Raw genomic sequence first — 25874 nt, 5'->3', positions numbered from 1 at the left:
GGTCTGTTGGTGCCATACCTATAAGGGTTTTTATCCAAAGCAGTAAACTTCTACAATTTGTATAACTTTCCCCACACAAATAAGCTGATATGCCACGACATAATAATGTTAACTCACTCACTCTCTCCCCACACAACGTGAGTGAGTGTCTGTTACTTATACCGCATCAGCAGGTTTGCAGCTGTTAAAGGTGCCTCCATAATCTCCATGTGTTCTTGCTTGTTATGCTTGTGGCCCCTCCAGCACAGATCTCACCTCTACCAGTTTATCAAATTTTGAATGGTATTTGTTCATTTACTGCCAAATAGTTGGGTAGATAAGTCACAACATGCTACCTGTCCATCAAGCAATCACCGAGATGGACAGTGGCTGTCTGCTGGCTGATTGGCTGGTAAATACCGTCATTGATAGCTTAAAATTGAATGTTGTGACTTCCTATTTACAGAGAGGTTGTTGATGTTAATCTTGGTGTGTACACACAGGAGAAAGTGCTCTCCTTATTACCTGTCAAGCGCAATTAGCATTTTCTCTTATGAGCTTTACTTTGGATTGATGGAAATAGGTTTTCAAGATATATCAACAACAAAGTAAAATATAAAAACGCAATAACAATGTTCCAGCTAAATGCAAAAAGAACAATGACACATTCTAATTTTTTTAATTTTCTTTTTGAAATCAACTTAATTTTGAAAAGGGAATAAAATGCAAATGAGTTCTAGAATGGTCGAAATTAGTCATAACTTTCTAATACATTTCCAGTCTACTGCATTTCATTGCAAGTTATTGTATTGAATTTTCATGTAATGAATATTCTAATCCACTTTTCAAATTTTAACGAGTTTTATCAACCCATTAGCGTTATTGTTACAGAGAGTGACCATATGTACCGTGTCCTTGATTGGCTGTGATGGTTTCAAATTCCAACAAAACCATAATCTTTTTACCAATCATGAGAAATCCTGTTGTGGGCCCTCCATGTGTTCTGTAATAAGGTTGAATGAGTGAATGTTCTTTTCAGCAATACTACAGCTACATGCCGGCATCATGTAAATAATCAAGGCATGCAAACCAGGGCTTGATAGCATGAGCACCAATCCACACCAGCTGGAGAAACAGTATCCAACAGGTCACATGTTTTAACTATTCAATCCACATAAGTCGGATCTTATGATAAGAATAGGGTGCTTGGGGCCTATTCTGCCACGACATCTCCATGGGGACTTTGTCATGACTGCACTGATGCGGTTTTGCATAATATGTGAACATATTAATAATAGAATGAAAACCTTCAAGGAGTCTTGATCATATCAATTATTCAGTCTAGTCAGATAAACATCGATAACAACCCTATTTACTCTTAACCGAGCGGAAAGATGTTATAGATTGGTTTTCATGTAGACATCAAATCAGGCAAGACTTTTCTTAATAACTGGCTTAAGAATTCTGCTGAATCTACGCAAATGAAAATTGGTAGAAACACCAAACCTGAAAAGTGCTATTTATTTCATTTAGCTGCATGGGAACCTACATATTAACCACAAACAGTTTTTAAGAACTAAACAAATAATCTGAAATCCATTTTATTTTATTTTCCTACCTACCTGAGCATGACCACCGTTTGATCCCTGGCCGCTTCATACCAAAAGACATCAAAAGATGGTACTTGGTGTTACCCTGTCTGGTGCTTGGCATAGAGGGCTAAAACAAGGACTGGTCGGCTCGGAGTCAGTATACTGTGTCTGAGTGGGGTATTCATGTTAAACTGCGGCATGGTATCTCAGTGGGCATGACCACCGTTTGATCCCTGGCCGCTTCATACCAAAAGACATTAAAAGATGGTACTTGTTGTTACCCTGTCTGGCGCTTGGCATAGAGGGCTAAAACAAGGACTGGTCGGCTTGGAGTCAGTATACTGTGTCTGAGTGGGGTATTCATGTTAAACTGCGGCATGGTTTCTCAGTGGGCAAGCACTATAAATTGGCATCAGTCCGGTCAAGTACAAGCAGCCAGACACACACACACGTGCATGCACGTCGCTTATATAAGTGCAATAATCTTGGACGCGACTTTAAACCCCATTTCACCTCACCTCTAATCTGGGCACTCACAATGGGTTCTACCGGACGAGTAGGACATGCTCTCAGTTTTGACCTGGTGTCATTTTGATATATTGAAGCTGATAATATTTCCAGTTGTGTATTTTCTTATTGTGACAGAGCTAAGAATATGAAATCCCCAAGGTCTGAACATTTTCAATATTGCTGTTTGTTATGTTCATATGACTGTCATAATTGTCCTTACTCTCTGTATGTTGACATGATTGTTTACAATGTATCATGTCATCACAGTCCCCTGTGTGACATAATTAAGGCAGCAATCAGACAGGGTTGAGCTGTGTAACATGAACAAATGCTTGTCAATGTCGAAATCTCAGCACAATATTGACTCAGCCTGGCTTATTTACTGTGTTCAATTGCTGCATTAACCAGGCTCTCTCATGTTTCTCTACATAGCTGAGACAAAATCACTCATGAAACAGTCCATGCTTTCAAAAACACATTTGGGCATTACATTGAGGATGGGAAGGTTTAGGTTTTCCAGTTTATAGAGACTATACATGTATTAACCAATGAACATTGGCTTGTCTTTAAGTCTTCTGGTGATTAGAAGCCTTGGGGATTATCTGTCAATCTTATCCCGTGGTTGCTGAAGATCTTTGGTCAGTCTAAAGAAGAAGTGACCCCCTTATTGACTTAAAACAACAATCATTAGCTGGGGTAAAATGCGGTCAGTGTTATCACCTAGGAAGCTTGGATCTATACTGGATACACAATCTGTTTACTGGATACCATATCTGGGTGGACAACAAACATTGAATGTGCAAGTCATAAAATAGCAATTTCCACGGCTAAAACTGTTGACTTTCAAGTTTTCCAAACATTTTAAAATAAAACGATATTTTCCTAGGAATACTATCCACAGAAGAAAATACTCCATCGTCAGATTTGTTTCAGTTTTTTTCCAAGGTGTTAAACATACAAATATTTTTCTTTCAAAAAGGTTTTCATAAGAATGTGGAAGCTGAAATTCTAGAATTCATTCTGAACATTTTGTAACACAATAACACAAATAAACCCAGACCTGAGTAAGCTCTCATATCATAATGGTGCAATTGTGCTGATGAAGAGAAGCAGTCTTGGGCCATATGCATGCACATGTATCATGCAGCTGACAAAACGACAATCAGCAAAGCTGTTCACATGTTCGTCTTGCTGCCTCATGTGAGTTCCAGAACAGGGTGGATTGGGTACAAGCAGAGCTACAATGTCCATCCTGGCTGTCTTTGTACCCGACAGTGTGGACTCCAGAACAGGCTGGATTGGGGACAAGAAGAGCTACAGTGTCCATCCTGGCTGTCTTTGTACCTGACAGTGTGGACTCCAGAACAGGCTGGATCGGGGCCAAGCAGAGCTACAGTGTCCATCCTGGCTGTCTTTGTACCTGACAGTGTGGACTCCAGAACAGGCTGGATCGGGGACAAGAAGAGCTACAGTGTCCATCCTGGCTGTCTTTGTAACCGACAGTATGGACTCCAGAACAGGCTGGATCGGGGCCAAGCAGAGCTACAGTGTCCATCCTGGCTGTCTTTGTACCTGACAGTGTGGATCGGGGATAAGCAGAGCTACAGTGTCCATCCTGGCGGTCTTTGTACCCGACAGTGTGGACTCCAGAACAGGCTGGATCGGGGACAAGCAGAGCTACAGTGTGAATCCTGGTTGTCATTGTACCTGATTGTTGCTTGCGTTGTCAACCACTGATTAGCCCGGTCAAGACTATTCATCATTATGTTGTGTGAAGCCACATTCACTCACTCTCACATTTCAACAATATGTACGTCACGAAACTGGTTTCATGTGAGCTAGAAATAGCATATTTTAAAAACCCATCATAATCTAACACGATCACACATTCAATAGCTTCATATATTCTGAGCAACTGATAACTTGTGTGTTCTTATCAAAACCACATTTACTTCTGAAAGAATTTCAAAGTGAAAAGCCTGTGATCCTGTTTACCACGTGAATGTGTCAACATACAGACCCAGCATGGACATTTAACATGTAAATCTCCACATTTCCTGCTTAATTGGGATCAATAGGGATCAATTAACCAACCAACACAACACCTAGACCTTAATCCATGCTCAAAATGACTTCCGCAATCAAATATTTAGTTGTAGGCAGCACACATTGTTGTGTGAGAGAATGCAAGATTGTGTGTAGGTCCCTCTCTGTAATGAGCAGCTAACGTCCGAGGTGGGACACTAGGGAATACTGCAGTTTCCCATTTCACTCATGACAATGCTTTAGTGTACATTACCTTTCTTACATATTAAGATTTGAAATAAAATATTTAATACTGTTAGCGTGCTCCTTCAATTACTCCATGTACTGCTTGAGGCTCTTGTCCAGTAACACCTTGTCTCATGATCACATGGACAACATCTATAATGAGGTAATTATTAATACAAGTATGAGCATTTTTCATAGGATAGTGTGTTGCACAAGCAGTAAGTCAAGCCATATGTAATATTTGACTTAGAAGATAGAGAACTCATGGCAGAACATTCTTTGGAAACAAAATTCTGCAGCCAAAACCAATGAAAAGTTGTTTTTTTATATACAAGACTTTACAGATCCAGTTCTTTCACTCTTTCATACAATTTATTGCTGTGTTCTCATATAGGTCCTAATACCATTATCAAAAGGTGCTGTGCTTTTTTCAATGTTAATCATTCAACTGAGGTCTCATGTTCAACCACATTTTAACAGTTTCCAGGGAAATAGGACATGATTTGTCATGCTAGCAACTACAGTTACAGACTGGTGCCTCGTTCTACCTTATACCTCATAACAGTCAAGGTAGCTGGAGGATTCTCACAAAACTCTCATCCATTAAAGTTTATAATGGTAGCTAATGGATCAGAAAATTTAATATTTAGTGACCAAATGATTATAATTCAGAACACCTACTGCGTAAAAGCTAGTCAAATCAAAATATGACTTCCTGGAGTGGCAGTAAATAGTAATATACAACATGGTCACATGTATCCATAGTTGGCGAGCAATGGCCTCTCTACCTGTGGTGAAGCACCCAGTGCAGTAAATCCCCATGCACAGTGTGGTCTCTGATGAACACGCCCAAGTCCTCCCAGCCATAGCTTCATTACAGTATTGCCTGGTCGGTAGTTTGCTTGGCTGAACATACAGCAATGATATGCATCACTTTGTGCATTATAATATTAGTAGAAAATCTAATTAAGTGTAAATCTATAGTGAAGAAACATTGAGCTGTATTTTGATACTGGTTTGATGACCTTTGTCTGATTATGACTCATTCTACACACAAAGATAGGAATTATGTGTCATACTTTTTTTATTATTGGAAAATGTTTACTTCTTTAATCCAATCATTCACTTACAGTCCATTTCATACATGTCGGGCACACTATTGTTTATGGTCACCTAAAATACTTGGAATATTGTGAAATAATTGCTTTGGTTTGAAACTCAATTATCCAGTTTTAACATTAAAACATTTTGGAAATGTAGCGAAAAAGGAAAATACATTTTGGAATCGGTCTAAAAAGCGGATAATTTTAAAACTTAATTTTCCAGACCAAAATCAAAATCCTTGGGAAATGTGATGAAAAACAAGGCAATACATATTGGAATCTGTTCAATATGAGACACAAATTTTGTTAGAATGTAAAGTGAAAGATAAAAAATTTACATATCATTAATGAACAAAATCACTGTTTAACATTTGTTTGACATTTTCAAAAAAGCCCCATCAGATGACAGTAATATCACAAAAAGCCAAAGTTCTGAACATAACATCAAATGATAGTAATACACGATGCTTTCTATCAATCTATTCAACAAAATCCTTCCCTACAAAAACATTTAGCCTTTTAAAAGGATTTTCATGATCACCTTATAAAAACAAACGACAGAAAAAGCATCACTAATTGCTGTGCATGTACAGTTTTTAGAAATTAGCAAAAACTCCATTTCAATTAGCAAGTGGCATTTTCAAAGTGATTGTTATTTTTATTTATCAAACCAGATTTTCTCCTACTTTGAATGTTTTTACATTTCAGGAAGAGATAACACAGGTCCCATCTCTGCCGGTCAACACAGTGCAGATGTCCAAAATAGAAAGTCATCTGAAGTTTCATTGTGTTTATTCTATCCCCTGTTTTTGTAATGCTATACACTTAATGTGTCTTCATGAGTACAGTATTAAATCAAATAATTGTTACTAAATTTAAGCATTTGATTTATTTTTCAACATAAATACACAAATGACAAGCATTTTGTCTCACACCGATGATACACTACAATCAATATTAAGATTACGACCTCTATTATGATTAAAAATTATCTAGTAAGTCACAAAGTCTAATGTAGTCTGCCTATAAACCAAAATAACTGTAAAAGTCTTTAAAAAATATTCATTTTAAGAGTTTTTAATAACTTTACGGTACTCTGTAGCTGTTCATCTCTCTAAATCAATAGCGCCTCTTGCACTCGCTTCAAAGTTTGTTATTGGAAGTAAAATCCAAATAAATGGTTATATCTACTGACAATATGAATGTGTTTTGACCTTTCCTGATGTCTTTCATATGCTAAGGTACTGTCAGTCAACTAAAGAAAACCTTCAAAAACGTGTCAAACACTCGGCCATGTTTTGGTTGGCTGGTGAGTAATCTGACAAGAAAGCTGACTTCTTCCCTGAAGAGTGACCTTAGAAAGGAAACATGGAAAAGGCATTTTCTATGCCTGCATTCAGCTAGACATAACATAACTCATCAAACGTCATTCATAAACATTGGTTATCGACATTTGTAAACACTGGTAATTGGCAAGTTATGAGAACAAACTTGATGGACGTTGAGATGAATGTACATAATGGCTTTGGTCTTGATACATTTTGCACACAAAAAACCCTGATTGCTGTGAAATTCATCCAGGTCTCTGAAAAACATCAACAATACCATTTTGAGCTTTCTGAGAAACAATATTTGTGAAATCTTTGGAAACAGGCTCTAGTTATATTGTTTCTATGATAAAATTATGAGAAAAGAAAATGATTTCCTAGGTAAATATGTGAGATGACGGTCGGCCATTGTGGAAGGTGATGATATGGCTGCATCAATTCCATCTTTCATCTTTCTGACTCATGACATCTGAGAACATCAGAAGCCTGTGCTTCCAGAATATGTTCAATGGTATTTAGAGACAGTATGGAAATAAAAAATACTGTACATTATGCATGATAATATGAGTGAGTGAGTATGGTTTTACCCCGCTTTTAGCAATATTCCAGCAATATCGCGGCGGGGGACACCAGAAATGGGCTTCACACTTTGTACTCATGTCGGGAATCGAACCCGGGTCTTCGGCGTGACGAGCGAACGCTTTAACCACTAGGCTACCCGACCGCCCCTCATGATGATATGATGTTATGTTAATTAAAAAAAATACATTTTACGCATTTTAAATATCAGGTAAATTATTAATGGTAATCTTTTTAAGACCCATATTTTTAAAAAGTAGGTCAATAGTAGAACCTAGATATGGTAACCTGTTTATCCCATAATACAGTTAAGATAGCCTTGTGTTTCTTTTCTTTGGCAATCATTTAATCTGAAAGAGGTGACGCTTTACAATTGACACATGCCTGAAACACACAACCAATCAGGGTAGAGAACACCAGTCTAGGATACCTGGCATTCTCCTGACTTCTCACCTGATGCTTAAATTCATTTTCTCGTAGTGGAAATACATGATATTTGCAGGCGTCTGTATCATACAGCTGTATAACCCCAAGACAAAGGCTGCTGCACCCTGTATAAACACTGCTGGTTGAGTTTCAATAGCAATTGTTCATAATGTGAATGGGTTGTCCACAGCACACGTCAGTCTCACAAGTTGATAGGGGAGTAGCATTCAGAAAGAACAGGAGCCGATGTGGTAAATAAAAGACATCGCCTGATTCTCAGGAAAAGGCAAAAAAAGGTTCTCTATAGAAAGCCACTTTCCATGACAAATCTTGATACATGAAACTCAAGAGAGTCTGCCACCTTCCCCTTAACCCAATAAAATGTCTGTTTATTGAATAAAATGATGCTTTGGTTTCGACTGGAAATGTTCTACACGCTGAAGATTCAACAAATGGGTTGTGGTTACAATGAGATCAGCAAGGAGGGTTTTTAGAAAGAGACCAACACTTTCCAGTTGGAAATCAAAGCATCATAGCTGTTTCCATAGAAATAGCCAGCATTATTTAGGCGGAGGAAAATGTAATGATTGTGCTCAATCAGGTGGAAAGAATCTGAGACCAAAATATGAGTTTACGACCATGATTCTTCTCTCCTATACATGAAGAAGTGTGATTGAAGAAGCAGGAAATGGCCCATGAGCTTGATTGCATCCAAGTTTACGACAACTTACAAAATGCAGCTATGGATATACATCTCAATGTTACACTCTTGTAACCTATGTCTATCGTACAAATGGCTCTTTAACTTAAGAGCCGACAAGGTGCTCTTCCAGGAAAGGAATGTGTCAGAGATTGAACATAAAACACAATTATTTGTGATTCAATGCTGAAGATTGATGGCTTTCAGTTGCTTTTCACAGGCAGCAGTGTCAGACTAGATAGAATTTTATTCATTTATGTAGCTAGCAAGTACATGTGTGGATAATACGGGGAAACATTCTAATTTTTAAATACAAATCATGATTCAATCTGAATTGCATACTTGGGTGTAATGAAGTATGAGGATTCACATCATGTTGTGAGTCATCGGAAGACAGTCTATCCCATGTCTAACAAGTATCAATAAAGTGGTCTGACCTTACATACCCATTGGAATACTCATCGCTAGTCAGAACAGAAACTGAAAATGCTTGTTGCTGGCTATGCATAAGAAATTAATCCATTGGAGGCACAAATGATTTTGTCTGTCCCAAAGAATGTTCAATTATAGATGTAGTGGTAAGAGAATCTATTTCATCATAACTTTAGCAATAAATATCTGAGGGATGTGGGGATACCGGTTAGAAGGTTAAGGTCCCCAGGAACCAACACTGATCATTGGAGGCGACTTAATGGGTAAGGTGGTCAGGTTAGTAATTTCATTGATAGGATGACGTGGATAGTTGCTCATTATATCAATCATAGGACTGTCTGGACTCGATTATCTACAGGCTGCCATCATATAGCAGGAATACTGCTGAGTGCAAGGTCAAACAACAAACAAATAAAACCTACACCAAGTTTTAGAGAATTTACGTACAATGTTTTCTGGAACACGCTGACCTTCTGTTTCACTGTTTCCCCATCATAAAACAAGCACCTGCCTTTATCCTGGTAATATCCTCCCCGCTTGGAGGTAAGAATGGCATTTTAATGATCAAGCAATTGATGTAGACAACCTACAGGAATAGCAAATGCTTGTACTGCAGGAATACCATCTAAATCAACACTTGCAGTCAAAAGGTTTCCTATCTACAGTTCAACATCCAGTATCCACCTATGTCTTTTACCCTGGACCCCCTTTGGACCTGACTGTTGATCAAGACAAGCATCTCAATCTTAAAACCCCTATCAACAGTTCAACCTCTACAATCCACCTGCCTGGGGACCCATAAGAGATCTTACTGTTGATCAAGACAAGCAGCTCAATCTTAAAACCCCTATCAACAGTTCAACCTCTACAATCCACCTGCCTGGGGACCCATAAGAGATCTGACTGTTGATCAAGATAAGCAGCTCAATCTTAAAAACCCTATCAACAGTTCAACCTCTACAATCCACCTGCCTGGGGACCCATAAGAGATCTGACTGTTGATCAAGACAAGCATTTCAATATACAAAGTCTTTCACAGTTTAACCTGCAGTATCCACCTACCTGTAGAAAGGACGATGGGTTGCTCTCCTTGAGGACCTCTATACAGAACTGCAGCAGTCCAGTGGTCCTCTGTAGCAGTGAGGTGCAGTGAGACACCTGCTCCTTGAGAGTTTTCACCTTGTTGTCCTTCTCCACCTGCACACTCTCCAGCAGCTCCACCTTCCTCTTCTTGATGGCCTCGATCAGAGCATCACACTGTGCCACCACTGTCGCTTCAAACTCATTAGAGTTGCCCTGAAACAAAAATATACACATTGAATACTTTGCGAGTTTGGGTAAAGGCCACTTTAAACAGTCATATCAGCTTAATATGGGGGATTCTCACTTGAAAGCTTAACATTTGGTGAAGCCCATGAGCATGGTAATGGTGTTAACAAACCAAAAATCATAATCTGGGTAAATTGGGATTCAAACCAACTATCATTCATCAGATTCGATTCTGGTGAATCCAAGGGACACAACTCTGCATATGGAATTGAGGTACCTTAAGAAGACTGGGGCACCTGTGCTCCTAATACAAAATATTATGACATATATATATATACTGTACATATGCCAAGTGATCAACTGACAATATGTTAAAATCTTTTCATGTAGACAATATTCAACAACCAATGTGAATAGTAGTGTATCTTCTTCTTAGAATATGTTTGTCCAAGATAAACTTCTGATTTAGTTCTGAGAAAGGTTGATAGTGAAAACCTTTTGCGTTGAATGCAGCAGAATCAATGAGAAGTGGGAAATGCTATCAGGAAAGATTCAGTTTATCAAACCAAACTTTCTGTTGATCTGGTCAGGAAAAATAAATCAGTTTCTTGTTTCTGACTGTTTGAAAAGAGTACAGACAATCAGTATTTTTCAGCACACCAACTGACGTCACAGTGATTTGATAATGCAGTTTGTTTGCTCTGCTCAAAACAACTGTCTGATACCAACAGAGTCTGTGATCCCATCGTATCTCCCTTCCTCATCACCAGGGATGAGTGTGATACAGACTTCTAACACTACGTCTGTCTCTGCGTCTGCTCACAGTTTGACAGTTATAGAACCAAACTCAATAAGATGATGGGTTCTGTCACAAGAGGTTTTCACTTAAAAAGACATCTCTTTGTCCCCTATCCAGAGAACATACCAACATCAACTGTTGATCCTAATAATTGCACAGTGACACAGAAAACGTCACAGAATTGATGCCAAGTAGTATGTAGGCCATGACTGTGATCACAATAAGTATGACACATTGACCTTGTAGTCTAGTGAGTCGTAGCTGAACGCACAGAGAGCATCAGAGTCCTCATCAATGTCTCATTAAATGAGGCAACGATGGTGGAGCTGATCAGAATCAGTGCATGACTGAGTGAATGTTATTTTAGGCCACACAATTTGATATTACTGCAAACATTCTGAACGAGCCAACCAGTGATAAATACGGCAGGTCACTAATGTTAATCACCCAGTCCACATTTCAGTTAAGACAAGCATGGGGAAGTATACATTCTGCCATTGAATCTCCATGTGGAGACAACACTGGGTACTGTGTCACACTGACATTTGCAGACACATAATTTATATGTTCCAGCCTCAGTTTCATCAATATTTAACTTCCTAAACAATCATCTTATATCTCGAAATTTCCATTCATTTCCCAAAGCTTTCAAAGCCATTTCGTAAATTGCAAAATTTCTGATTATATGATTCATGTTCATTCCTGCTGAGGTGATGTTTACTGTCGACAAACAGCATGTTTTCGAGGAAGATTTTAATTTCAAACAAAAACAAACATTATCAAATCAAAGAGCAAATAATGTGTTTGTTAATGGGCTAATTCTACACAATTAAATCTGCATTTTCATCACATGCAGTGTCAACATGATCATTTTTCTGTTATCGAAATGTATCAATCAAATTAACAGGATGTTTGTTTAATGAAACAGAAACACCAAGACAATAAATCATAACATCAAATCCATTTACATTTTGTAATGTTGAAGTTTTAATACAGAAACAAAACTATCTCCATCAAAACTTGTCCATCTATTGTAATACCCTGGAATCAAACTCCCATCAATCCTGAAGTTGATAATTAGGTCTTTAAGTGTTTATAATTAGCTTTGGCAGGAATGATAAAAACGTTTTTAAAAAAATGCCATAAAACCCCAATAAACTTTTCTAATTGAGAGCTACATAAAGAATTAAAGGTATCAGTTACCTAATATGAATTATTTAACCCAAGGAAATGGCCTGGGATAAAGAACTTGACGACATAAATCTTCATTGTACTCGCTACATTTCACTCTTCTGTCAGTATTATTGTTACCTCGGAGCTTTCCCATCACACTACAGTACGTAGGATTAATACTGGGGTAGGGTGGGGGGCTCAATAATTAAAGAAATACATGGACTTTAGAGAGAGCTTCGACAATCGGCCACTATGTGTGACGCCTCTTTGTCTGGTATGAGCACGATCACTTAATGGCACGCCATTAATGTTTAACCACATTCTAATCATTGCACGGCATCCTATCTGATTTGGCCATGTTTCCAGTATGACCCCTGTTACCAGAATGAAGAGGCTAATTTCTCAGATTATCAAAAAGACAGCCGATTTATGATTTGAATGGAAAGGTGGCTAGATTGACGGACTGCTGGACTGTTGATCTGTCATTTATGTTTGAAAAATGATGGATGTTTTGACCAGTGAGGTCAATAAAACATCTCTAACCATTTTAGCTTAATACAATGTCCGCGCAGAAAAAAGTTATTCTGTTAGCTTCACGTAAATAGCGAACTTTTATATTACATTTAGGAAACTGATTAGTTGAAACATCAATGCATCAGTGGTAAAATGTCATTTTAAATAATAAAGTCATTTGACACTAATACATAATATTTGAAATCATAAAAACTTTCTTTCATGATGAAATATTACATTATCCCAAATTCTTTTGAAAACCAACATTAAGTGTTTGATATATGAATCAGAAAAAGTTATACAAAGCTAAATTCATGATATTCCTTCATTTTTTTTACCTCCGGACAAGCATCATGTGCTTGCAACACACGTGCTTGCATCAAATTTCAGATACAATCTTTGATAACAAACGTTTGTGCTTCCTGTTTCTTTTGTTGACATCATTTAAACAAGATACACTTACAGTGTTAAACTCTTATCAACTGCTACATCAGCATGACATTTCCCATGTAACCAAATTACAGTCTTATTCCACGGAAATATTCAGTAAATCGCCAACGTAACAGTCTGTCAAAGAAACACATGTAATGTTTAGATTAGCAGTATAATCAAACGATGCAGTATGCCTTGGCACTAGTTTTGCAGATACAGACATACTGGCAACAGATATTTCACATCGGAGGAGCATGTAGAAATATGTTATTGTGAGATACGCAACTGGAATAGATACATGCAGATTACGTTCGCAAGGCAGAAGTTATTTCAGATCTTCAAAAGAACAAAGTTGTAAAGATGGATGATTCATAAAACAATTTGTAATCTGAAGGAATTCTGAGATTCTTACCAAGATGAATACTCTTGTGAAGAGTTCTGCAGAATAATCACGTAACTACATGCACATCTTGGTATCTTGAATCAGATACAGCTCAAAAGATCTCTGGGGCTAATATTCAGTTAAAGCATTGCTTTTGTTCATATTATCACTACTTCTCTCTTTAAAAGCATGGATTGTTTGTTGACATTTGCATGTTATATGTCTACATAGTCATGAATGGGAAGACTGCAGCCATAACTAGAAGTGTAACAACTGATCACACTATTGACTCATTGCAACTGTAGAGGGTAATAGGATGCCATGTCAAAATATCAATAGTTGCCATATAGATACCACACTAGACTATAGACAGTTTCAACATACACAATACAATGGAAAAATATCTCATAACCTCATTTGAGGTGATGTGGGTATCCTTTCCAAAGTTGTGCTAAACTTAATATCAGTCTATCATCACCTCACCTTCTCCTGCAGTCTGCAGAACCTGGAACATGGCCAACAAGTAGAGACATGCCATCATGGCACTGCCAGAAAATCACATTGTGGGAAGGGAAAGGTATCTGTGTTCATTATTACTAGTATCTTTTATCACTACCATCAAATCTCAAAATTGTTTTTGAATAACCATCAAACGTCGGTACTATTTATAATTTCCATGAAATCTCAGCACTTTTGATAATTACCATAAAATCTCAGTACTTTTTATAATATCCATCAAATTTCAGTACTTTTTATAATATCCATCAAATCTCAGTACTTTTTATAATTTCCATTAAATCTATCCATGTACCATGACATCTCACCTACCTCAAGGAAGATGATGATTCTATCATTACAGGTCATTAACGTTTTAACTTCTTTCATATTTCAGTTGAATTAACTTCATTATATCATCTACATAAAGGAGAACAGAAGGGACAGACTAACAGTTCAGGGAATTCATCCTTTGTATCTCATGAATCTCAAGGGCATTTTATGCACCCATTTCTATCATAAGTCAATGAAGGTTTAACCTAAAACCAAGCAAGTGTGAGTCTAATATTCTGCAAGTCAATACAATTCAAATATTTATCCAAATCTATGTGTTTCTTCATCATTACTATAATTCCTTGATTGAATGTACATGATTATCTGATGCAGAGTGTTCAAGGTAGGCATCAGAATGGCACATTTGTGACAATATTGATCACAACATGAACAGAATTCAGACCTAATGAAATGCTATACCCTGCATTTATGTCAGGTAGGGTATTGGGACTGTGCCATTAAAAAGGTGTACTTATTGAAAGATGGTGTTTATGTGAGGCAGGAACTCATGAATCACTGAATCTTACTTCCTGAATGAGCACAGCCACCACATCACTGTCTCCTAACACATACTTGTACTTGTTCTTTTCTCAGGAAAATCAGGAAAAAATTAAACATTGAACTTTCCATATATTTTCTGATAACTAGGCATCAACTTCAATGAAAAAATCTCAATATTATCCCCAAACTAGAATTCATTACTGTGGACAACTAGACTAAATTACTTCATCAAACTAGACTTCATTACTGCGTCAAACTAGACTTCATCCCCATGGGGAAAATGACTTCATCCAACTAAACTAACCTCAACCCTTCTGAATCTTTAGGTGGCATGATAGAGGCTGTAGTACTGAGGAAAACAGAGTTGACTTCATCCCATTACAAACTTTGACTTCATGCATCACCTACCAAACTTACCCTCACTAACCTTGACTAGATTCTTTGACACCTTAAAAGGCACACAAGACAGTTCCCATGCCTGGACTTCATTTCAAGGAATTCCCACAAAGAAGATGCAAACATATTTTGTCTGTTAAGATTCCATTTCAGATGAAAATCAAAAACTTAATAAATTCATTTATGCTAACATATTTACAGACTTTGCATCTAAGAATTGAACAATCATATGAAATTGACAACTCCATCATCCTTGCTGTATTGATGGAAGCATCATTCATAGAAAACTGCACCTTCTGACATTGCAGAATCATCATCATGTAGTTAGCATAATTATCACCATCATAATTGTCAGGCATGCCATGATTAGTCTAATGATGTTAATCAGCCTGCCAACAGCCACATGGACCAATTTACACCTGCAACCCTAACCCTGTAACTATCTTATGTCCATACTGCAATATAGCAGGTAATGCTAAAGGTGGTGTGGTAGCATAGTGGGTAAGTCAGTTGTGCTTCACCCCGATGGCCCGGGTTTAATTCATCACATGGGTACAATGTGCTTAGCCCAATTCCGGTGTCCCACTCCATGAAATTGATGGAATATATTGCTAAAAACAGTGACAAACACCACACTCTGACTAAATGCTGAAATCCCCAAAGGCAGGGGACACAGGAGCATATTCACACCCACAGACGTACTGTTTACATCACAACTGTTTTTAGCTATTAGTTACAATCATAGAAAACACACAAAATCTATCATCATTTGTAAAGTAGACAGACAATTAAAACAGTTAGTCCTTTCATATACAATGCTGAACCCCATAGAGTTGTTTTAAATTGAAATCTGATAAAATATTCAAATTGATTGAAAAATAGATTCTATCAAACCACTTGGTCCAATGTCATAATAGCCAGTCTTTAATGCAGTATTGTTTCAAGGGCATTTTGAAGACATTAAAAAAACTAAACATGACTAAGCCATCATTTCATCAATTTGTAATTACCGAGCCAAAATGGTAACATTATTCTATGATTGTAACTCTGCCACATCAGATCCAGTCTGATGTTCTTATCACCGTTAAAGACAACTAGTTTTGACTGCCAGATGTTATCAGTCACTTTTCAAGTCTTCATCATCCGACATTAAAATCAATAGGGAATTACGTGACAGATCCCAGAGGTTGGAATGATGAGTATGGTGACATTCGAACAGATCGCTTGACACGATGACATTCTGTGGAAGCAACAGATGCTATCATGTTCCTCCCTCTGCTGCGATGCATGTAATCAGCAGCCTCTGCAGCTCGATCTCCAGCTCCAGTGTTGAAGTGCAGGCAACAATGTCGGAAAGTGTGCAGTTAACAATATTGGCTTTTCTTCAGAAAATTCTCTTGATATTATGAGTGAGTGATTAAGATGTTATATTGTGAGGTGAGGTGAAAGGGGTTTAACGTCTCGTTCAGGATTATTGCACTCCTACAGTGATGTGCAAGTGATGTGCATGTGTGGGGGTGTGTGCATGTGTATGTGTGGCTGCTTGTACTAGTCTGGGCCAATGCCAGTTCTATAGAGCTAGCCTACTGAGATAACATACTGCAGTTTGACATGGTGACTTCACTCAGACTCACTATACTGACTCCCAGAAGACCAGTCTTTGTTTTATCCCACTGATGTCGAGCACCAGGCAGAGTAACAACAAGTACCATGATTTAATGTCGCCTAACATTTACTTCAGTTATTAGGGGTTGCCAGTTTGCAGGCCAGCATGAAGTGATGTGGGTTGTAGACACTCACCACTGTGGTGAACCCCTCAAGCTGGGTAGGTGCTGATGGAACAAGGATCAAAATCAGGATGAACCTGGGATTCAAACCCACGACTAAGGGAAGCAACTCAGCTAGATGTGGTGTCTTGGACCACTGGCCCATATTATGACATTCATAAGGTACAGGTAATCAAAAGGAAGAGTAAAAGCAACACCCCACCCTACAATAAACCATAAAGCCAACAGGTCGACTTTGACAAGATCATTTCAGATTGCAGCTGGTCAAATGTAGCTGACTCTTGTTCCTTGTTATTTCTGACCTTGGCATTTCCTTGCTCTATACTCATATGACGATGATGATGAGTGAGTGAGTGAGTGAGTATGGTTTTACGCCGCTTTTAGCAATATTCCAGCAATATCACGACGGGGGACACCAGAAATGAGCTTCACACATTGTACCCATGTCGGGAATTGAACCCGGGTATTCGGCGTGACGAGCGAATGCTTTAACCACTAGGCTACCCGACCGCCCGACGATGATGATGATGATGATGATGATGATGACCATCTTAGAAGACTACTCACATTGTTTCTTCATTGTCACATACTATCATTCCTGTACTGATCCTGAATTAATACCAAATTACAGCAATCCAAACACTTGCCCGAGGATAAGCATGTACTTTGTAGCCCATGACTTATAAATGAACCCCAAGTAAATGAGGATGATGTTATTGAATGTCTACAAGTCATCAATGACTTAGCACTACTCCCAGTCAATGGCAGTCCATAGGCACCACTGCAGAATACTCAGGCCTCTCATTAAAACCATTATTGCCAGTTCTTGACCACTGATTTGCACCCTAAAACCCTCAATAATTCATTGCCCAGTTAAACCTGATTACCTCCAACTGGGGGACACCAGGAAGATATTAACCACGTCTGTGACATCCACCATTCTGAAGCGATATGACAAGTAGATGCCCCCAGACCTACTTAGTATAGTATTTAGTATGTGTCTAGACAATTATGATGGCACGAGAGATGCTTCAGATGTGCCCTGCATAGGTTTGTCCAGACACCATGAATATGTGTGAATACTGAGCAAATACCATTAGATTAATCTCAGCTACAATAAGTATGTATCACAAGATACTGAATGTACGAGTGTTGTGGATAAACTCTAAATCTTGGACAAGCAAGGATCACCAATACTATCAAAGGGACAGAAATCAGTACATGCCTGCTATCACCAGTACGTTTCCTTAATGTTAGAGCCTTGTGGCATTTCAAATCTACATTTTCTTACATGATTTCAAATGTTCCAGGTTTATTTCTGTCCCTTCTATCCATCAACTGTCATACATAACACTTATGATCCACATAATCTTAAACACACTAGTGTCGTAGAACATATAGTCTTTAAAAAATATATAACACAATTTCAGTTAAATCTTTTCAATGCTGATTTCGGGTGGAATACAGGTAACAAGACCCGACAAGATGGACTGGTATTGGGAGGGATTCTACTTATCTTGCTCTTCCCATAAGTTGACAAGTCTCTTGCACAAATACCACAGAGCTATGGCCCCATTTGTGAAGTGAGTGAGTATAGTTTTACACCTTTTTGCAAAATTGCAATTCCTGCAATATGATGGGGACACACGAGGTTCACACATTGCACCCACTGGGGAATCAAACCTGGCTCTACCACTAGGCTGACCCACTGCCCCATTCTGTGATCTCCCCACTCTGACTATCCCCAGTCCCATACTGTATCCTAGCTCTATGGTTCTGGCTCAGGTGGTGCCAGGTTTCATCATTGTAATAGGTTCCTGATTTTCGGTAAGAAATAAGTATATCAGGATGTTCTTGCTTAATTTGGCACCAAATGTTTGCAATAATCTCTGATTATGCATTGCTAATTGAGGGTAGGAACATTTGGCAGGCTGGCACCAGATGCAGCTAACCTGAAACAACCTTTTTAACTAATGAGGATTATAAGTCAGACTTCCTGAGTGGATAATGGACCTGTCATACTGGAACTGGAACCATATTACTCACAGATTGTTAAAAGATTATTAAAGTAAAAAATTACCATTTCATGTTTAAACTAGTCTCTCCTACAGACCCTAGAGCATAACATTTACCCCTATTCCACACTAATCCCTTTTCAACCCCAGCAGCCTGTACTCGTCCCCTATTCTCAGCTCTGAAACTAAGGGACTTTAGGGTTCCATAACACTCATGGGTTCTCTTATGGAAGTATTTTTAATTAACCTAACGGATAACTTGAATCAACAGACTATATGTTAGTCTAATTTTAAACCGAAGGTATCAAAACTAGAAAGCATAAGAAAGGTGATCCAAATGACTGAAATCTGTATATTTCCAGGATAAGGATGTGGTGTCACTTTCAGGAAATCGATGCTGTTTGCAACTTCAGGGCAGACAAAGCTTCTTCTTCAATCAGGGTTTATAAGACCAGACACTGTGATAATGACTGCCCAATCTATCATCACACACAAACTTTTGCTCCTATATCCTTCTGGTGACATGCTGTGAAGCATTTGAAACATATGAAAGGTATTGGTGTCTGCTAGCCAGACATCACATTCATCATTTCCATCAAGTTTATACAGTTTTTGATAGAAGGGTTGCTTTCCCTAGAAAAGTCTCTGGCTTCAGAAGTAGAGGTGTTCTTCAGGATGAAAGATCAGGGCCAATTCTTCACTTGGTACCAAGAAGTTACAGGTGTTGACAGAGACATCACATAATCATGACATGGTAGTGGTTGCACAGTGGGTGGTGATTGCAGGGAGAGGAGAGGAGAGGGGAGGTGTGTGGTGTGGTGTGGTGTGGTGTGGTGTGGTGTAGTGTGGTGTGTGTGTGGTTGGCTGGGGCGTGATCAGGGTGGTGATGTGTGTGTGTGTATGTGTTTTGCTTCAGAGGTTGCCTCGTGTAAATTTGGCTTGAGATAGAACAAAACATAATATTTCACAACGTAATTCCAAATCGACCTACAGCTATATCCTTCTACCGTAAAATGCCACATGAAGTTGGATGTTGAGCAAATTGGTGAAACCTGACTAAATAAGCAACCCACAAATGGCCTGCTTCACACAATACTCGCTGTGACAATGCACTAAAGCCCACATAAATAGGATGTCCCGCTAATTACCAGTTGTCTGACAAACATCCTTAAAGCAAACTAGCAATTACAGAAAGTCTGGATCCCCAAATCCAAACTTGCAATCTCCTGCTCTAGACAAACCTGTCCTTAAAGATCTGCGCTCGATTAGCTGCACACTTTTTTAACAATACAGATGCTAATTATACCATGACTGGCAATATGATATACCCGTGTTGATGATATTATCTTGCAAACTATTCCTGACATAATTGCGACCTTCAGATGGTCTGTCTCCAGCCACCTGGATGTGTTTGGTGACACTGAAGATCAGATGAAGGACTTAATAAAAAAGAAGGGATAAGAACGAGCTTGTGAGCTCTAACAACTGCTTTTCAAATTGCTTGTGAAGTGTAATAAAGTAATTATAGGGTTCATACTCACTGTCTGTGAGCAACACTTTTAAGATTAATGAGCTTCTACAGTTACAAGACATTGGTAGTTGCTTCACATAGTTCAAACACCCATGGAGTTCTAATCAAGTTCTCAAATCTAACCGGCTCCAAATGAACTGTAATTTACCTCTCGCTTTGAATCTCCATTCGCAGTGAAGTACAATATATTTGTAGCTTTCTGCTGCAACAGTTCTTTTTTGACTGATAACAATTCTTCACAATTATACTGTAAGAGAATGTTTGTTCCACTTATAAGATAGCCATCTTGTACAGTAACAAATAGACAGATGCACTTGAATATTCTCATTTATCAGGAAATCTTCCCAGCAAGAAGTTGATGCAACATCAATCTCATGTCCAAAGGAATTAATTGGAATTGACATACCTTTGTAGCTGTTATCATTAATTAATAAAAATGTAAAATATAAACAGATTAACCATGAACCCTGTGCTTATTTATTTCAGTTAGCAAGTGACATTCGTATCTGAGAATATCTTACTTCAGATGAGTTAATGTGTATTCCTGCATATAAACAGTCAAGTGTGTGTTGTTTTTGTTGCACTGGGTAACAGTTATGTCTACAGGAGCAGCACTTTTCTAGGCAATCACAGATTTTATATACCAAGCATGTACTTTTCTTATGGGATATTCATAGCCTGTAGGAAAAGCCATAGAAGTTGTTGCTTTCATCGTAATATACAGCCCTGTGGGGATTCTTGAGCAGAATAGATTCCCGGTAACCATGCTGGTAGTGTGAGACGACTGATGAGGGTTAGGAGCTTGAAATGTGTGGATCTAGCTCATGTAATCTATTAAAGACCATTGTGTTTTAGCTAGAATAATGCTAACTGTGTTATAAAACAACATTCATTTAATTCTGCTACACAAAATGGTTGAAACATGCTCCCTTATTTGAGAAAAAAGGATGGCTGGGTAGTCCTGTTGATAAGTGTACACTTGGCATCTAAAGGTCTGGGTTTGAATCTGAACAAGTAACTAAATGTACGAAACCTATTAAATGGAAAATAGCTTTTGACTGTCATTAGGTATGATTTCCTATCTTCTCTGAATACTGTATTACATCATAGCCATTACTCTGTACTTGCTATTGTGTGAGTTAACTGGGTTTACTCTGTATTTAGCAATATTCCAGCAACATCGTGGCAGAGGACACCAGAAATGGGCTAAACATCTACAAAATGACAAAATAAAATCCAAATAAATCCCAGAACAATGTTTAATTTCAGAGCTGAGGCAATCTAGACATGCCAAATCATTCTAGACTTGAGCTGAATTCCTTATTCAAATTATTCACTTGGCTCTGGGAGACAGACTAATTTTGTGTCCATGTGGGGAATTGAACCCATGCGGTCAGCAGGACAAGCTATGACTTTAACTACGAGGCTACTGAATGCTTCTTACTTACAATTGACAAGTACATGCATATAAATCTTAATGAAGTCATGAACATGTCAGATGGTGTGTATTACAAAATTCTACTTCAGTTGCTACTTATCACTATTTGCCTTGGGTTTACCTGTGGCCATGATAGTGCTTGTACAAGGAAACTTGATATGACCAACACAGACTGTCCTATCATATGGACAACAGAGCGTCACTATGCAGCTGTCAGCTTAATGTGACCACTTCCCTGTAAGTTGATGAATCATGAATCATGCGAGTGAGTGAGAAAGTGTGTGAGTTACAACTGTAGATACGTATGGGCTATGCAAACTAATGGTTACTTGCATGAGTGATAGGGTAGGGGTTATAGGATGGTAGAGTGAGTGACCTGGTGAAAGTTTGTGTACATCACAGTTAGCAATATTCTGCTTCATACCTGTGTAAATAAATAACACAGCTAGGTCAGGAAATTCAATGACTAACAGCATGTGCCTTGATCCTTGCTGTCAGAGAAGGATGACCCACAATCAACAAGGTCATTCATTGTGACCATCTACAACTCTTTAAATTAGTATTCCAGAAGCATGGAGTGATGGGGACCTATTCTGTCTGGTATCCCAACATGGATGACAAACAGGACAGGGACCTATTCTGTCTGGTATCTCCACATGGAGATCATCCCCAAGATGGGGACCTATTCTGTCTGGTATCTCCACGAGGAGATCATCCCCAAGATGGGGACCTATTCTGTCTGGTATCTCCATGTGGAGATCATCCCCAAGATGGGGACCTATTCTGTCTGGTATCTCCACGAGGAGATCATCCCCAAGATGGGGACCTATTCTGTCTGGTATCTCCACGAGAAGATCATCCCCAAGATGGGGACCTATTCTGTCTGGTATCCCCATGTGGAGATCATCCCCAAGATGGGGACCTATTCTGTCTGGTATCTCCACGAGGAGATCATCCCCAAGATGGGGACCTATTCTGTCTGGTATCCCCATGTGGAGATCATCCCCAAGATGGGGACCTATTCTGTCTGGTATCTCCACTTGGAGATCATCCCCAAGATGGGGACCTATTCTGTCTGGTATCCCCATGCGGAGATCATCCCCAAGATGGGGACCTATTCTGACTGGTATCTCCACGAGGAGATCATCCCCAAGATGGGGACCTATTCTGTCTGGTATCCCCATGTGGAGATCATCCCCAAGATGGGGACCTATTCTGTCTGGTATCTCCACGTGGAGATCATCCCCAAGATGGGGACCTATTCTGTCTGGTATCTCCACGAGGAGATCATCCCCAAGATGGGGACCTATTCTGTCTGGTATCTCCACGTGGAGATCATCCCCAAGATGGGGACCTATTCTGTCTGGTATCTCCACGTGGAGATCATCCCCAAGATGGGGACCTATTCTGTCTGGTATCTCCACGTGGAGATCATCCCCAAGATGGGGACCTATTCTGTCTGGTATCCCCATGTGGAGATCCCCAAGATGGGAACCTATTCTGTCTGGTATCCCCATGTGAATGACAAACAGGATGGCTACCTATTATAACACTAATCCCACAGGATCCTGATACAAATACACATTTAACCATACAAAATGTTCACTAATGCCACAAAGTATAATCCAAAATAATCCTCCAACATTTTGGGATGGAAGGTTCTGCAGCATATTTGAGACAAGGTTTCTTTCTTTCTCAAATAATTGATATGTTTACGGGCCCTTTTGATTATTATCACCATGTAATTATTCTCGAATTTAGACCCTTTGGGAGCATGTCTTCTAATTGCTTGGGTTGTAAAATTCTCCCTCTAATGTCCAACAAGCTGTAATTCAATCAGTCAATGGTCATGCGCTGTTGAGGCAGGAAACCTAGGGTCATCCCCAGTAAACCAACATCAGAAAGGAACACAAACAATACTTGTTTGTTTTGTTTTGTTTCTCCTGAAAGAATCAATATTGAAATATTCCCTTTATTATGAATATTAAGTGTCAAAGATTATTTTTGACATGATGACATGTTTTTCATCAATGTTTTCTCTTAAGTATGTCCAATAGGAAAAGAATAATGATTAATGTACATCTGCTCCTCGTAAGAATTAATGATCACAATCAGCGATATCATGTTTCCAATCACACTAATCAAGTGAACAGTCCATGAGTTGGTCTGTGCTCCGAGAATCTGCAAGTTCAATATACTGGTGTATACCCCAAGGTTTCATCTGTCAAGTCCTGCTGCGGTCTCACACAACAGGACACAGACAGATCGTGGCCAGTCTCACTCTGACAGTGAGAGATGTACACTTCCTCGCTTTCTTGTTTTCATTACAAAAATAATGGCAAAGTGTGATTTTGCATGGACTTGAGTCTCTTAAACAGGATGTGTGTTAGATATTCTGATCAGTTATTGGTAAATGACAAAGTTGGAGAGACGTTTTTTTGCCTCTATAGCTGTTGATGAATAATAATATGTATTTAAATGAAATCTTGCATGGAACTTCTTATTGACAGTGATGTCTGAAAACACTTTTTGATCTCAATCATTCCTCTGAACATCATGCAAACACACCAATCTCCAAGTCTACATGATGGCTACCAGTTAATCATATTGAAAGTTTCATTAGGCAAGCTATCATGTTTTCATGACTCATATTAATGGTGGATATTTAATTAGTGGCAGAACGACTGATTTGAAGCAGAATTGTACAATATCAGTGTCATACTACATCATGTACATTCTCGTATCCCCTGCCACTATATTACAGTCAGTTTAAGTTGTATGTGTATGGCTGTACAATAGAATTTTGTGGCCATGGGATTTTAAGATCTACCAGCAATTATGCTTGATCTGAAATTCTGAAAAATGTGTAAAAAGATGTCCTAATTATGTCCTTACTAGGGCTGGGAAGGGTGACTCGGGTACCCGGGTCAGGTGGGTACTGAGTAGGTCACGTGATATATTGTTTAATGACAAAAATTATGTAGAGCTCGATGGTTGTACTACAAGTTACTAATTTTCGCATTCCTTCTGACTTTTCATATGGTTGAATAAAGATATGACTTGAGTCAACTTCAGTGTATGCATGACCACATTGTTTAATACATGTATCTAAATACGTTTTGCCAGGGCTATGGTAAAAAAATTCCCGATCGGACATTTTGAACTTATCTCTTGAGACCTACAGTGGGTACCCAGGTTGGGTCGGGTAATAGGGGGATGGGTACCCGGGTAGTAAATTTGGACTCGTCCCAGCCCTAGTCCTTACTTATTTTGATGTAGGCCACTAAAATGAACATAACTGTCTTACCACACAAAAAAAAGAAGCTTTTTATTCATCTCAGTGAAAAGTCATTAGCTAAATAGGAGAAGAAAGATACATTATATAATGCTTATCACATGTAATTGAAACAGATATTTGGTGGTATTGCCCAAGGATTTGATGAAACAGAACTTTTCTTTCATATCATCATTCTGGAAACAAAGTTCCCCTCAAGGGAAATAGTATTTATTGCACTGCATGACTCTTGTGACAACTTTACCTGTAATCTGACCTCTAGGAGTAGAGAGTTCATACTCTTCATCTGGACATTCCTTTGTTCTCTCTCAAGATAATCTCTCTGTCCATTAGCAGGTCAAATGTACTGTGTAAAATCACTTTTCCTAATTTGTACCGCTTTTACAGGGCATGACTGTAATGGCTGCTTGAGCTGATCAGAAAGCTGTGGCTAATATAGAGAGATCAGTGTGACAGGGGTCACCCCAAGGACTTTAATTTCATTTTTTTAAACTTGTCTCTTGTGAAAAGGCTAAATGCTGTTGGTTGAGTCTAGGAACAGGGATTTCCTGGGGATAACAGCAGGTTTAGCTGACATCCGACGTTGATCTTTTGG

The 25874-nt window shown here is 38.7% G+C and overlaps 1 protein-coding gene across 2 annotated transcripts in view; it reads right to left on the bottom strand.

The window, feature by feature from the left end:
* The window catches only part of LOC124119871 (E3 ubiquitin-protein ligase TRIM9-like), a 199524-nt gene that overhangs the window by 98719 nt on the left and 74931 nt on the right, over window positions 1-25874 (bottom strand). For both annotated transcript variants that reach the window (XM_046482539.2, XM_046482545.2), the window contains exon 3: window positions 9983-10216. In XM_046482539.2, coding sequence (XP_046338495.1) covers window positions 9983-10216 — 234 coding nt within the window. The remainder of the gene's footprint in view (window positions 1-9982; window positions 10217-25874) is intronic.

This window comes from Haliotis rufescens, unplaced genomic scaffold (genome assembly GCF_023055435.1).
Source record: "Haliotis rufescens isolate VD_foot unplaced genomic scaffold, xgHalRufe1.0.p SCAF_3, whole genome shotgun sequence".
Classification (NCBI taxonomy): domain Eukaryota; kingdom Metazoa; phylum Mollusca; class Gastropoda; order Lepetellida; family Haliotidae; genus Haliotis; species Haliotis rufescens.
This window is presented reverse-complemented; position numbering and strand designations above follow the sequence as displayed.